Below are 15011 nucleotides of genomic sequence, written 5' to 3'. Positions count from 1 at the left end.
CTGATTCCCCAGCATCCGCATTACTTAAAAGGCTTATAATTAATCTCTTTTTGTTATGGTCAAATGTAGGTGTTATCTTGCTGTGCCTTAAAGTAAGGCATTCAGTTTGTTGTTGTTGTTATTTAATCTTTTTAATTGTAACTTCATTGTTTTTACCTCAAACACATATTTTGGTTTTATTGTTATAACTTAGTTTTAGTATTTTGAAGACAAAAGCTCATCCTATCCCATGTAGATTGAGGGAAAAGGTTCCTTTTTAGTCAAAGGTGTTTCTCCATTTTGTGTTTTTTTTTAAGGAGGGGTGGAGGGGGGGGTAAAGCAAATGTCATTAATCCCAGGAGAATGACTCAAAAGCAACTTTTTTTTTTTTTGCATTAGGAAGCCAGATAAATATATTTTTTTTTCCTGCTTCAGGTCAGAAACCCTTTCCTTGTCAAAAATGCGATGCCTTCTTTTCTACCAAATCTAACTGTGAACGCCACCAGTTGCGCAAACATGGAGTTACCACCTGCTCCCTGAGAAGAAATGGGCTTATCCCCCCAAAAGAGGGGGATGTTGGATCCCGTGATAGCACAGGTAGAGCTTCCGGGTGATGGAGAACAGAGAGGAGGGCAGGGCTTAGTTGAGGGCAATCCAACCTCAGGCCACCGAGGTAGAGCTCCGCTGCCCTGTCTGCATAGGACTCGAAACCCACAGCCCAGAAGAAAGGGGCTCTGTCAGGACGGGAAGCCTGACTCCTCAGTGAGATCACCCTAGATGTACACACGGCAGACTGCCTTGGCCAGAAGCCCAGGCCTTGGGGAAAGGTTGGCAGTGCAAGGGAAAGACCATCGGTCAACTCCTAGCAGAAGATGTTGAGGGTGGGAGGAGGTGCATGAGAGATGAACTCTGAGCTCTTGGTGTGCCCCTCTGAAGGGCTGCGAAACCTTCCAGGTTAGGGGAACCCCAGCCTCTGGGGCCTCCTCAGTATCACAACAGCCAGAAGGTATCAAGTCCTTGATGGGGGAGGAGCATGGAACACAAGACAAGGGTGTTGGATCTTCTCAGTAACTCTTCCCAGTGTAAAACTGTCCTTGTTTGAAAAAGCACTCTGCATGTCCTTTCTTTGATCACATCTCTGCTTGACCTGAATCTGAGTATTATTCTCTTGTGCTGATGTGTGTCTCCTCCTCTAGTCCCCTACAGAGCAATTAACACTGTTCTGACACCTTTTTTCCCCCCTACAGCTTCTGTATTTACTCATGTTCTCTGTTCGATACACTCTGTCATCTCGTGTCCCTAAAACAAACTGAACAAAACTCGGCTGCTACAGGTGGCTTAGACAAATGGCAATCACAGGAAGGACATTCATTACATGTGAAAACTGTACTTCCCCCCTGTGTGTGAAAGCCAAGGACGTCCTCCCACTTCTTACTGTGTTTCTCTAGGATTGCTGTTGTGTCCCATGGCTCCTCTTCCTCCAGTGTGGATGGGAATGGGTGCCATGGAGCTCAGGGGGCACTCCAGCACTCAGTATGGATGGGCATAGTCCAAGACTCCTGGTCCTTACCTTAGCAGCAGGGAAATAGGGCACACTGGAGTAGGCAGGATTTCCATGACAGTTGCTCCCGGTGGGGAAGCCACTTGTACCCTTCCCTGCAGCTCCCACCCAGCCCACATGAAACAGATCATGAATGAATGCCCTTGACCTGCTAGCACCATCCATCTAGGTCAGCCCCTCAGAGGGCAAGACCGCCAGCAGGTTTCCATTTCCACAGGCTCCACCAGGATCTTTGGGTAAAGAAAGGTGTGGGCACCTGCAGAATCCTGTGCAGCTCAATCCCTGTGAGCTCATGCCGAGCTGCCAGGCTCGAGTTTGCCTCAGACAGTCCCATTAATGTTTAACTGTCGGCTGCTGTAGTACCTGCTAGTCCAGAACTCTTTTTAAGTTTACAATTACAGACGTTTTGTTTTTCCAAGGCCCTGCCTTGGAAGTTGTATAGATTTTCTTAAAGGGATAAAACCTCTGGGAAAAGAAGAGTCCCTGAAAGTTGTAACATGATGCCAGCCATGGGAAGATAGATCTTTGGTTTAATTGTGGACACAGTCCACACTGAGAAAGGGCTGACCATTAGAAAAGAGAAAAGATAGTAAGGATTTCAAGGGGAAGTTTATAAACCAGACAAGCATGCATAGCTGGGTTCGGGGGTTCTCAGAGCTCCCTCCCATAAGTTAAAAGTAGGACTTTAGAATAACAAATGTTTTTCTTTTTTTACAAACAGAAAATGGTGAGGTTTCTAGATGACATTCTCTTATAATCTGTAAACATGTACCTCAGGTTTTCCCTCAACATAATGTTTCAAATCCACAGTGGGAGACAGTTCTCCTTTAAAGGGACTATATTGAGTATTAGAATTCTAATGGACACCTCTGCTGGGCAGATGTGACTCACTTTTCCCTTAAGGGATGTGTGTAAGGCTTTTTTTTTGCACTGATAGTGCCTGGAGGAGCCAGCATGTTGGTAGATACCTGCACAAGACTGATTTTTTTTGTTTCAGTTTTTGTTTTTTTTGCCAATCGTGGGGCTGGAACTCTGGGTCTGGGCAGGGTCTGGGCACTGTCCCTGAGCTCTTTCACTCAAGGCTAGCACTCTACCACTTGAGCTACAGCGCCACTTCCAATTTTCTGGTAGTTAACTGGAGATAAGAGTCTCACGGAGTTTCTAACTTGGGCTGGCTTTGAACCATGATCCTCAGATCTTAGCCTCCTGAGTAGCTAGGATTATAGGCTTGAGCCACCAGTGCCCAGCCACGTGACTTTCTGATGAGTATAAATGTGAAAGCTTTGAAATGTTCCCCTTAATGGTAGTTACCTTTCATTAGCCACCAACCCAGAAGTCCTATGTGCCCCCAGGAAAAGCTTCCCAACTCAAGCAGCAGGTGAAGTACAGGCAGAGCAGCATTCTTCTCAGTGCTCCCCTGTGCATGAGTTTGTGTAGGTTTATCATGCTTGTCACATCAGTTGAGCAGCACTGCATTTCTAGGGAACAAGAAATCCTTCACTGACAAGCTGACTGGGAGCGCGCTATCCTGCAGAAGGAGCTATTGGTTTGTTATTTTCTAGGGTTCCTCTGCTTCCTCCAACAATTTTATCAGGCATTAATGTACAAATGAGGGAATGATGGGAACAGAAGCAGTGCATGTTTTTAAGAAGGCCGCATTGCTTATAAAGATACATAGTCTCAGGTTCCTACCTACTGTTTGATGTGTCAAAATTATACTGATCTTACAAGTGGAATATTGTTGACATGTGAAAAAATTGACTCTATTATTCCCAAGAATCAAGAATAAAAATCACTTGGAGCCAGGTGCTGGTGGCTCACCCCTGTAATCCTAGTTTCTCAAGATGCTGAGATTCAAAAGTTCTGGATTTGAAGCCATCCTGGGCAGAAAAGACAGTGAGTTTCCATCTCTAAACTAGTGAAAAGCTTAGCTGGAAGGGTGGCTTAAGTAGAGCAGCAGCTGTGAGCACACATGGGCCCTGAGCCCAAACCTCAGGACTACCCTCCCTCTACCCCTTAATAAAATCAGTTGGAGTTGCCTCAAAGTCTTCTAAAATGCTCCCTCTAGTGGAGCACAGCACAGCCCCCTTTGTTCAATAAGGAACTGGCCCTGTTACTGTACTTGAAGAAAACTCTCCATTGAAACAGTCCACGTTTAGGATGGCTTGGTCTTTATGTACTTGGGTTTGGTTTCAGACTTTATTTTTTTTCCTATGTTTATTATCTTACATATGTATAGTTAAAATAACCCGTGTGTCCAGTGTGGTAACACACACCCAAAGCCCCAGTTATTGAAGAGAATGAGGCAGAATGACCAGCCTGGTTGTCCTCATTACTCCATAATCCCAAAACTTTGGAAGTTAACATAGGAAGATCAAGAGTTCTAAGCCAAGCTAGATACAGGGGCTTACACCTATAATCCTAGTGATTCTGAGATTTAGAGGATCATACCTTGAGGCCAGCCCAGGCACAAAAGTTTGTGAAACTCAAATAATCATCAAAAGACTGGGCTGGAGGCAACTCAAATTTTAGGATCACCAGATCAGCAAGCAAGCAAATCTCAGTACCATTAAAAAGTGACCTTTTTTTCTGGAAAAAAAAATTTTGTTATAGAGGTTGTACCAAAATCATCTTTGCCCTATGATTATTTGATTCCTTCTGAAATCTGAAATAGGCAAACAGTGGTTGCCTCCAGTTATAATCAGAAAAAAATAAAATGAAATACAAGTGTCATGCAGAGAGGCCCTCCCAACTACTCCCACCCCAAGACTTCCTTTGCTGGCAAATCTTGGAGCATGTGACACTAAAGAGTGATAAGTGTGGATTAACATGGTTTGCTGGCCACAGCAAGTAAAAGTTATGCTAGGTGTAAATTTTTTCCTGGCTCTAGTCAGGCACTGGTGGCTTATCCTATAATCCTCAAATCTCAGCCTCCCAGTTCAAAGCCTGCCCAGGCAGAAAAGTTTCTAGGACTTTTATCCACAGTTAATCAGCAAAAAGCCAAAAGTGAAGGTATGGCTCAAGTCTTAAGAGTGCCAACCTTGAGCAGAAAAGGCTAAGAGGCAGCACCCATGTGCTGAATTCAAGTCCTAGTATTGACATACACACACAAGTGTGTGTATGTGTGTGTGTGTGACATTTTCTTGGCTCCACCTCTCTAATCAGAGATAGGCCAGAAGGAGGAGGGCATATCATGTGCCCAAAAACAATTTTGTCTGACTCAGCAGAAGTCCTGGATGCTCAAAGTAATAAATTGGACATTGGCCTATGGAAAAGTAGTAGGTCTCAGCCAGCTTCTGCATTGCTGTCAGAGCACATAATTTAAAAGCTATGAAGGGCTGGGAATGTTGCTTAGTGGTAGAGTGCTTGCCTAGCATGCATGAAGCCCTGAGTTCTATTCTTCAGTACCATATAAACAGAAAAAAACAGAAGTGGCGCTGAGGCTCAAGTGGTAGAGCCTGAGCAAAAGAAGCTCTGAGTTACAGCCCCAGGACTGGCAAAAAAAAAAAAGGGGGGGGGGAGCTATTTAGTCCTCACTCAACCTGAATAAAAGGCTTCCAACGTTACTCCGTGTCATTAACATTGCCATAGTGCCCTCTTAAGGAAGTGGCTGAAAACTGGTAGACGCTTCACAGCTAGTTTCACCATACACAGTCCACGGGAGCGACTTAGTCAAGCAGCAGGAAGCTGAGGTCTGTCAGACACCTGTATCCCAGAACTCCCTGACCAACTCACAACCCTTATGGCGAGAGGGAACTGTTCCTTTTGAAAGATTTCCACCACCCATGCAGTACAACAGATGTACTTGTGTCTCCCGTGGCCTCTAACCTCTGTCTGGAGATGACCTGTCAAACCAAAGTGTGTCTAATATACAGGGAATCCACACTTGGGCTTGGTTTTGTTTTTGTTTTTTGTTTTTCTGGTGGGGACAATACTAGGGTTTGAACTCAGGGCCTTATCCTTGTTGGGCAGGTGCCCTATTGCTTGAACCATACTTCCAACTATTTTTGCTTTCATTATTTTTGAGCAAAGGTCTGACTGTTTACCCAGGCTGGCTTGGGTTGCAGTCTTCCTATACACACACACATACACACACACACACACACACACACACACACACACACACACTCCCACCCACCCCTGTGGTTAAGATGACATACATGTCAACAAACCCAGCTTTTCCTGATGAGATTGGGGAGAGAGCTAATCTAGTGAACTTGCCCAAGCTGGCCTTGAACAGTGATCTTCTTGATCTCATCTTGAATAGATAGAATTACTGGGCATGGGGCAATTTTTTCATGAATTTTATCAGAGAGCTTGTTTTTGTAAGGCTTGGGGAGTGGTCCTGTATATGTTGCATGTTTGTGATAATCTCTTTGCACTGGAAAAACTTACCAACTCAGCTTCCTCAGCCTCCCTAAGTCTGGAATGCAGCCCTCTCCTATCTTGCAGCTCTCTGCCTGCACTGCCTGAGTCACTTACACCTTCGCTGGGGACGGAGGCTCCCTGGGTGCTCTGTCTGCAGGGATGTAGAGGCCAAGTTGGCCCTTCTTGAGTCTCCAGGTTGGCATTGATCTCCTCAGGTGGCCGGGTGGTAATATTAGCTGGGAGAAGCCCTTTCAGGGCTTGGGATCCAGGCTGTCAGGGTGAGTTCAGCCAAGTCTGCATCAGGCCCCTGCTGGCACCCCATCTGATCCACTTCCCCACTCTGCTTGCTCACACAGACAGCCAGTCCGACTTGGAGACATTGGCTGAGGCAGGTGAGGTACTAGATCTCACAGCACGGGACAAAGAGCAGCTGCCATCAAAGGAAGCCATGGAGTCTAGCCCAGCCTCTGTGGATCCTCCTGTGGAGGAGACCAAAGTAGACCTGGTCTCCCCTGGGAATGAGGAAGAGAAGGGAGCAGATGACAACCCTGAGCTGAAGGAAGAGCACACCTTGACGGAGAGCACGGGGGAAGCAGATGGCCCTGAGGAAGACACAGCCAGCAACCAGAGCCTAGACCTTGACTTTGCCAGCAAGCTGATGGACTTCAAGCTGGCAGAAGGTGAGACATGTGCCATAGGCAGCCGGGGGGAACCAGCCCTGCAGGAGCAGAAGCGTACCTGCGATTCCTGTGGGAAGAGCTTCAAGTTGCTCAGCACCCTGAGTCACCATAGGAAGGCACACGGCCACCAGGAGCCCAAGGATGAGCAGGAGCTGCCCCTGGAAGGGGAGGCTGCCAGTGGACTAGCCCAGGAGCCCCTGCTGGCCCTGCCCTCAGAACCTGAGGAGAAGCCTGACAAGTCCCCCACAGGAGAATCAACACCAAGCACGCGAGAGACTTCGGTGGAGAAGCAGAGTGAAGAGACAGAGTGCCTGTCTGATGGGGAAGGCATGGCAGAGAAGAAGTCCTTGGAGAGAAGCGATGATGACAAGAAACCAAAGACAGACTCTCCCAAAAGTGTGGCCAGCAAGGCAGACAAGAGGAAGAAGGTGTGCAGTGTGTGCAACAAGCGTTTCTGGTCCCTGCAAGACCTCACCCGGCACATGAGATCTCATACAGGTAGGAAAGAGCCCCATCCTACTGAGGGCGAAAAGTTTCAGGACCTGCCTCAGCTGCAGTGCCACGGAGAGAAGTGACTTCTAGCTGGGACTCCCAGGGGTTTAGAGGTGGTGCTCCTCTTCATCTTGGGAGTGGCCCAGGCCTCACAGGGCAGGGCATGGGCAGAGGTGACCTTCTCAACATAGAGCGGGTCGATGGTTGCGTCGTCTTTACAGGTGTCCAGGACAGGGCAGGGAGAGAACTTTTGGGGCCATCCAGTCTGGTCTTGAGCCTGACCCTGGGCAGGACTGTGGGAATGGTCCAGGGGAAGGGCAGACACTACCTGGCCCATGGGGTGACCCCATGTGCCCTCTATAGCAAGCAGACAGGACTGTTCGTCCCTCGGCCTTCAGCGTCATCTGATGGGACCGGGACAGGATCCTCGCCTGGCTGTCACCTGAGCCTTACAATTCCAACTCCCTCATTATCCGTAGCATTGAAGCCACAAACCTGCAAAGTAGAGGCTACTGCTCTGGCAGGGGGAAAAAAGGGATCTAGATAGGAGCATAATGCCAGAAGATAGAAATTCCTTCTTTCAACTTCTCCTCACCCCCATCTCCTACAAAAGCCCCAAGTCCCTGGTCTAAGCCTTGATTCTTCCCACTCGCATGAGCCTTGGACATAGTTCCCAGGCCCTATGCTGGGGCGCCATGCTCCCAGGAGAGGCATGGTCTTGAACTGCCCACAAGTGCAGCTCTTGGATGGAGAAGCCCAGCCATACTTTGTGTCCCTCACACCTGGGTTAACAGATGTCTTCTTTTTCTCCCGCCTCTCAGGAGAAAGGCCGTACAGATGTGAGACCTGTGAGCGGACCTTCACTCTGAAGCACAGCCTGGTTCGGCACCAGCGGATCCACCAGAAGACCAGGCATGGCAGGCACCTGGGGAAGGACAGCGACAGGGACGAGCGAGCTGAGGAGGACAGCGAGGCCGAGTCCGCCCACAGTGGCAACAACCCCATCTCGGAGAGCGAAGCGGAGGCTTCCAGTGCCAGCAACCACATAGCTATCACCAGGAGCCACCAAAAGAGCATAGCCAATGCCGGGAAGGATGGCAACCTACAGGAAGAGAAGGCAGCTGTGGGGCCAGCTGCAGAGCCCAGCCGAGGCACCCCAGAGGAGGAGGCAGCTCCAGGTGACCAGGACCCAGAGAGCCCAGCTGCCCTCGTGCCAGATCTGCTGGACCTGTGCAGCAAGAGGCCTGCCCACCCCATCCTGGCCACCGCCGATGGTGCCACACAGCTCCTGGGGATGGAGTGACAGCGCCCCAGCTCCCCACCAGCACAGACACAGCCAGCAGAGCAAAGAGCATCCTGAACCTGTCCTTCGTGAGGCTTCCTCAGTTTCCTTCAGCTGTCGGGAAGTGAGTGAGAGAGGGAGGGTGATAGAGACAAGCAAATGTGTGGCCAGCCAGCTCGTGCCATAGTCTTACCATGCATGTGTCCATGTGCCAGGCCACAGCACAGTCAGTTCCAGTGCCTTAACTACTTTCAGATCTTCCCATGTCATCATGGGTGGCGTTGTTTTTCCAAAATGACTTTATAACAAAGCAAATACTTTAATGAATTTAAGCATTAACATTACCTTTTGTATCGGTGTGTGTGTGTGAGCTTGTTTTTGTGAATCTGTGATATTAGTTTGTTCTGTGAGCTAGAACCAGAAGAAAGAAAAAAGAAAAGAAAAACCCATGGATACCAATAGCCAATAACTGGAAGAAAATGATGTGAATTTCTTGTGTATGACCAGAGGGAAGATGGGTTTGAGGCCTATTTCTCAAATAGATGTTTCTCTCTCTCTCCTTCCCCCCTCTCTCTCCCCCTCCCTCCCTCCCTCCTCCCTCCCCCCTTCCCCTCTCCCCTTCTCTCCCCTTTTTTGCCTTTCATTTTCCCTTTTTGTTGCTCAGTCGAGGATCTGATCCTCTGAGTGGATCTAGGTGTTACAGGATATGGTTGATGAAGGTTTCCAGTAAGGGTCAAGCCAAAAACCAGGGATGGTTTCTAGCTTTGGCCATGTTTCTTACTCTTTCCACATTAAGAAATGGTTACCATTCATGTTTCAAGACCTTCATTCCTGAATTTACAGAGAAGAGTTACCTCCCAGCAACCTGCCTATGGAACACATGCCTAGATGTCCCCTCTCCTGCATTTGATGTATGTTATTATTATTATTGTTGTTATTAATTTTAGTTTACCAGTTTGCTGGGCTCTGCAGTCAGCAGAAACAAATGGGCAATATTTGTCCCCAGGAGACCTGCGCTGCCTCCGAGTCCCCGTGTGACATGTGCCTGGAGCTTTTGTGGACAGTGCTCTGGTGGTAGCTCTACTATACTCAGACAAGCCTGCCTTCCATGACTGCAGAGTCCAGCCAGGGCCAGCAGTGGGCCTCTGGATGTAGCCAAGGAGCAGCTCAAGTTGAGAGCCAGGATGCAAGTGTGGTGAGAGAAGGCATCTGAGAGGCCAGAGCTATATGTGGGGGTGCCTCAGAGGTTCATTGGAAGGAAGAAAACAGTGACAGGCATGTTATACAATCAAGAGAAAGATATCCCAGTCTTCCTGCTAAGCCCAGCCTAAAAGCCTTACCCCTCTCCCAGCTGTGCTACTGTCATTTGAAAAGCAAGGAAATACTACTACTGGTAATAAAACTACACATGCAAAGGTTAGGGAGGTATTTACTTTCCTGCAAGGGGTTGCAACTAACCTAAGGTTCTTCTATGCATGCAGTAGACTTGTCCCCAATGTCACTGACCTGTGTCCAGTCCTGTCCTTCACCCGAGACACTCATGCCTCTGTGCTTGTTGTGTCCCTTAGGGCAATGGCCCTCAGTCCCAGTTTCATTCCCCTTCTCCTTTCCTCTCACCACCTCCCCGCTGCTTGCACCATCCACACAGGTGTGTGTACACATGCCTTTGTGTCCACTTTCACCAGGCTTTTGTTAAAACCAATTTCTGGTGGCTAAAATCTAACCACCCTGACTTCAAAGGTAGATAATTCTAGAGGCAATGAAAAAAGATCATTCTGCATATGCAAGGGAATAAAACAAGTGAGGGGGGGATATATGATTTTTTAACTGTATTAGGGATGTGTGAACCCATTTTCCAATGAGGTGAGTGTGAATCAGAACCAGTCATCTAAGTTAAAACTAGTTCATGCATCCTTAATTGTGTTTTTTAATTATTATTATTACAGTTGTTTTTGTTGTTGCTATTTGGGGTTTCTTTGTATTTTGTTTTTCTTTGCAACTCTCCACACTAAACTGGCAATATTGTGGAGAGAGCCATGGCTGACGCCTCCGCTGTGGTGACATGTAGCAGGGAGTGGCCCCAGCCATGGAGCAGGGCCGCAGCTCGCAATAATCACTATTGATTTAAAGCTTTATTTAGCCTTGATCTGTACCCTCGTAGTGAATAAGGTCTTGCCACATTTTATTAGTGAGGTTGAGAAATGTATGATTTGTTCATTGTTCTACCCGCCTCCCCAATATTAAACTGTGAAATTTGTGATTTGTTGAAACGCTGGGTTAATCATAGCTTAGTTTGCATGTCCAGCTAATTTGTTTCTATACATTTTGTTTGATTCTCTTTCTCCTACTCTCAGGGCTTTTACAAGAAAAAAAAGTGTATATGTAGGTATGTGTATATATATGTATACATACATATATATGCATATATATGTGGATCTTCTGAGAAGTTTTTTTTTGAGGTGCAAGTTTTTTTCTGTTTTGTTTTTTCTCTTTGATTAATGGACACAGTGCTGAGATTCAATCACTACATGAAACGCCTAGCTGTGAAAGCACAGCCACCCTTCCCCAGAGGGGGCCGCTTTCCAAACAGTGTCAAATTCATCCTACATCAGTCTCTCTTCTCTCCTCTCTTTCTTCAAGAAGGAAATTGATCTAGTGATTTCAGCCTATGCATTAAACAGGAAATAATAATAAGTGTGTAGAATTCATTTTTTTTCTAAAGGGAACTTAAACACTGCTGCTACATGTTATGTACAAAACTGGTTTATGCCACATGAACAGAGAATCACAAGTTTGGTTTTGGTACTTTTTGTTCCTCTTTGTACTCAGTTGTATAGAACTTCCAAATTCAGAATGAAAAGAAAGCTGTTCTGTATCAAACCATCTAAGCAATAAACGTTATATTAAAAAAAAAAAAAACATGACAGAATGCCGGTCACGCAGCTGTGCTGTGATTTGCTACAATCCTGCCTCCATACCTTTCCCTGCTGCCTGCACAGAAGCGCATGGGTTCCTGCACCCTCAGAGGCTGCACCTTGCACATGGCTCTGTGGTCTCTGAGACTTGTTGATGGTGGTGGTCATGAGGCTTGAACTCTGGGCTTGGGCACTGTCCCTGAGCTCTTCAGCTGAAGGCTATCGCTCTACCAGTTGAGCCACGGGGCCACTTCCAGTTTTCTGGTGGTTAATTGGAGATAAGTCACAGACTTTCCTGCCTGGTCTGGCTTTGAACCTCAATATTCAGATCTCAGCCTCCTGAGTAGCTTGGATTACAAGTCCAAGCCACTGGCACCTGGCAAGTCTCTGGGATTCTCTTATTTCCCCCAAAAACTACCCCCAAAAAATGCAGAAGTAAAGCATGAGTGACATGATAAGAGTGTTAGCCTTGAACAGAAAAGAAGCTCAGGGACAGTTCCCAGGCCCTGAGTTCAAACCCCAGGACTGGCACACACACAAACCTCCAAAGGCATCTTCCTGGCCTTTTCCCCTTTCCTAACCAGAGCTCTCTGTGCTGGAGGGAGGGAGAACAGTTAGTGCAGTGAGCTTTAGTGAGCAGAGTGGGGAGAGCCAACCCAGGGCTGGGGGAAAGTAGCAAAATCCCCATACCTCCCAGAAGGCAACCTAGAGGAGAGCAGATTTGAGGAAGCTAGCAGTGGGTAATGGTGCAGATACATTGCTCGTCATCCTTTCAGTCCCTGAAGAATGAGCCTCCCTGTGACCCCTGAGCCTTCCCAGCCAACTCTTGGCCTCTTATGTGCCTCCATAACCAGCCCCAGGAACTGACTGGAGATTGCACTGAACCTGTGTCCTTATTGTCCTTAGTGAACAAGCACAGCCAGCAGTGCACAGGCAGCTCAGAGGGGCCTCCACTGCAGGGCAGGGCCCTGCCAGCCACCACCAAGTCCTTGGACCAGGTATCCAGATAGAAGTGGACTAGGATCCAAGCGCCAGTGCCTCACACCCAGTAATCCTAGCTACTCAGGAGGCTGACATCTGAGGATTGCAGTTCAAAGCCAGCCTAGGCAGGAAAGTTCGTGAGATTTTAAGTGTATGCCTGGTACAGTGGTAGAGACAAGAGTTTTAGGCAGGCACTGGTGACTCATGCCTATAGTCCTAGCTATCCTAGAGGCTGAAATCTGAGGATGGCAGGTCAAAGCCAGCCCAGGGAGAACTGGATATGGAGCTGTGATTCAAGTAGTAGAGCACTATCCTTGGGCCAAAGAGTTCAGAGACAGCACTCAGGCCAAGAATTAAAGCCCCACAACTGCCAAAAAATAGTTTCAGTTATGAGCAAAAATGCCAAGAAAAGGTTCCAGGCCCTTTATTCAAGCTGGTACCAGCACACACAGAAAATCTATGTGTGTGGTCAGCCCCACACTTGTGAAAGGAAGGAGACTGCAGTGACGTCCCAGTGACAGACACCATCACCACCACCCCAGCCCACCCAACCTCTGGAATCTGCAACACAGTTCCGGGGAAAGGGTGACACCAGGAAAAATTGAGTCGAGACAGATTGACTAGATCAGGAGTGCTGCACCTGTTCCTCGTGGCTAGCCCAGAAAAAATGATGCTGGGTTTGCGACCGTCCGGGGGTGTCCAGGAAGGATCTGCCACTCGGACACATCAGACCAGACTGTAGAGGGCTCTTTATCCATGGCCTGGCTCTTCTCAAGCAGCCACCCCCAGCCAGAGCTTCCCCATCCACACTGGGGCCAGGTAGCATGCTCACAGCCAGGGGCATGGACAGAAGGCAGGAAGCTCTCCACGGGGCAGGCTGGACTTGCGCAGCTGTGGACACCTAGGATGCAGACTTGTGGGGAGTTCTCAGTTGACCATCATCCAGGAAAGGATGTTGAGACCACTTTTCTACAATGTTCTTTTTTGTTTTGTTTTCTGGCTCTGCTGGTGGTTTGTGTGCCTTGCCCAATTAGTGTGAGCCTCTTTATTAAGCCTCACCTACTTCATGGCAGATGTTTGCCAAGGCTCTTTAGTGTTGCACAGCATGCTTTCTGCTTCCTTCTCACTTTTCCCTATATTTATGCTTACTATTAGGAGATGAGGCAGATGAAGGAGCTTTTATCCAAAATGTGGCTTAATTTTTTCAGTTGGAAACAGGCCAGGCGCCAATGGCTTACACCAGTAAGCTGAGATCTGAGGATTGAGGCTCAAAGGCCAGTCCTGGCAGGAAAGTACCTGAGGCTCTTTATTTCCAGTTAACCACCAAGAAGTTGGAAGTGGAAATGTGGCTCAAGTGGTCAAGTGCCAGTTTGCAAAAAGGTTCCGTGAGAGCAAGAGGCCCTGAGTTCAAGCTCCAGCACTGGCACCAAAAAACCCACAAAGGTTTCTTGCCCAATTTAGATTGTAACAATGGGAAAGAAACTAGACATAGCAACAAAGATGCTTTGGTGAGTTCAAGAAGAGGAAGCCAGGGAGGGCAAGAGCAGAATGACCAGGTGAGTCTCAGTGTCAGCCAGCAGTGAGGAAGTCCTGTACACATGCACCACACAGCTGCAGGTGTCTGGGGAGAAAGCTATAGAGAACAGTCCCCTTGGGTGCATGCCCAGCCCTGCAGGACGACAAGACTGGGTAGGGGGTAGGGCAATGTCTGACCAGGGCCCTGAGGGAACACTGGATTCATATTGACAGTGTGGTAATTGAGGCAGAGTGAACTTCCAAGAAGCAGTCATGGTAATGCAAGCAAAGATGGCTGTGGCTCAGAGCACAGGGCTGGGTGAAAAGAGTCGGCATTGGTTGTTCTTTAAGGACAGCTTGCAGGATTAGGTAGTAAGTTAGATGTGTGTGAGCCACAGCAGTCACATTTGTGAGTTGCTTCCTCTCCCTGCCCCCCAGAACAGATCTGTGTTAGCCACAACTTCATCTAAATGCTGGGAAAAAGCTTTAAAAATCAGAGGTCTCCCTCCTGACAACCTGTGGCCAAAGAAATGTTTGTCGTGCCTTTGGTCTCCTTGCCAGTGGTGATTCCTGAGCCTGCTTTTACTACTCTCCCTTCTCCAGGTTTCTATCCAGAGACCACTTGCCCACCATCCTGCAAGCCACACTCCCAGCAGAGACACAGTACACTTCCCTGATTGCCAGTTGGCAGGGTAGCTCTCTGAGAACACAAGTGGAAAGACCAAGAGAGAGCACACAAGGACTGGTGGGGCCTCCCTGAGCAGCAACCTCAGTTAGGAGGTCCTGACCTCAGCCCTGGTCAGCTTAGCCCAGAGCAAGACAGGCTGTGATGGGCTAGTAGGCATGAATCCAGATGACCTTCTATTGAAGCCATTCCTTAAGGCACAAATGAATCTGTGAGAGGAGCTGACAGGAGCTCCAAGTCTTAATTTGTGCAGGCCACTGGCATCAACCCTCATTAAGTAACCTTGAAGTAAAGGTTATCTATCCCAAATTTACTGATTAGAAATGGATTGGAGGGCTGGGAATATGGCCTAGTGGCAAGAGAGCTTGCCTTGTATACATGAAGCCCTGGGTTCCCCAGCACCACATATATAGAAAACAGACAGAAGTGGCGCTGTGGCTCAAGTGGCAGAGTACTAGCCTTGAGCAAAAGGAAGCCAGGGACAGTGCTCAGGCCTTGAGTTCAAGGCCCAGGACTGGCAAAAAAAAAAGTTTTTAGGTGTAAACCAACTGAA

The 15011-nt window shown here is 48.0% G+C and overlaps 1 protein-coding gene across 9 annotated transcripts in view; it reads left to right on the top strand.

The window, feature by feature from the left end:
* Rreb1 (ras responsive element binding protein 1) overlaps window positions 1-8911 on the top strand; it is a 153918-nt gene extending 145007 nt beyond the window's left edge. For 8 of the 9 annotated variants that reach the window (XM_048348552.1, XM_048348555.1, XM_048348551.1 and 5 more), the window contains 3 exons: window positions 415-576; window positions 6265-7086; window positions 7902-8911. In XM_048348552.1, the coding sequence (XP_048204509.1) occupies window positions 415-576; window positions 6265-7086; window positions 7902-8383 (1466 nt within the window). In that variant the 3' untranslated portion in view covers window positions 8384-8911. The remainder of the gene's footprint in view (window positions 1-414; window positions 577-6264; window positions 7087-7901) is intronic. The other variant, XM_048348559.1, reaches the window with a different exon arrangement.
* The last annotated feature ends 6100 nt before the right edge of the window (window positions 8912-15011 follow it).

This window comes from Perognathus longimembris, chromosome 6 (assembly GCF_023159225.1).
Source record: "Perognathus longimembris pacificus isolate PPM17 chromosome 6, ASM2315922v1, whole genome shotgun sequence".
NCBI lineage: Eukaryota > Metazoa > Chordata > Mammalia > Rodentia > Heteromyidae > Perognathus > Perognathus longimembris.
The sequence above is the reverse complement of the archived record's forward strand: the minus strand, read 5'-3'. Positions and strand labels throughout refer to the sequence as shown.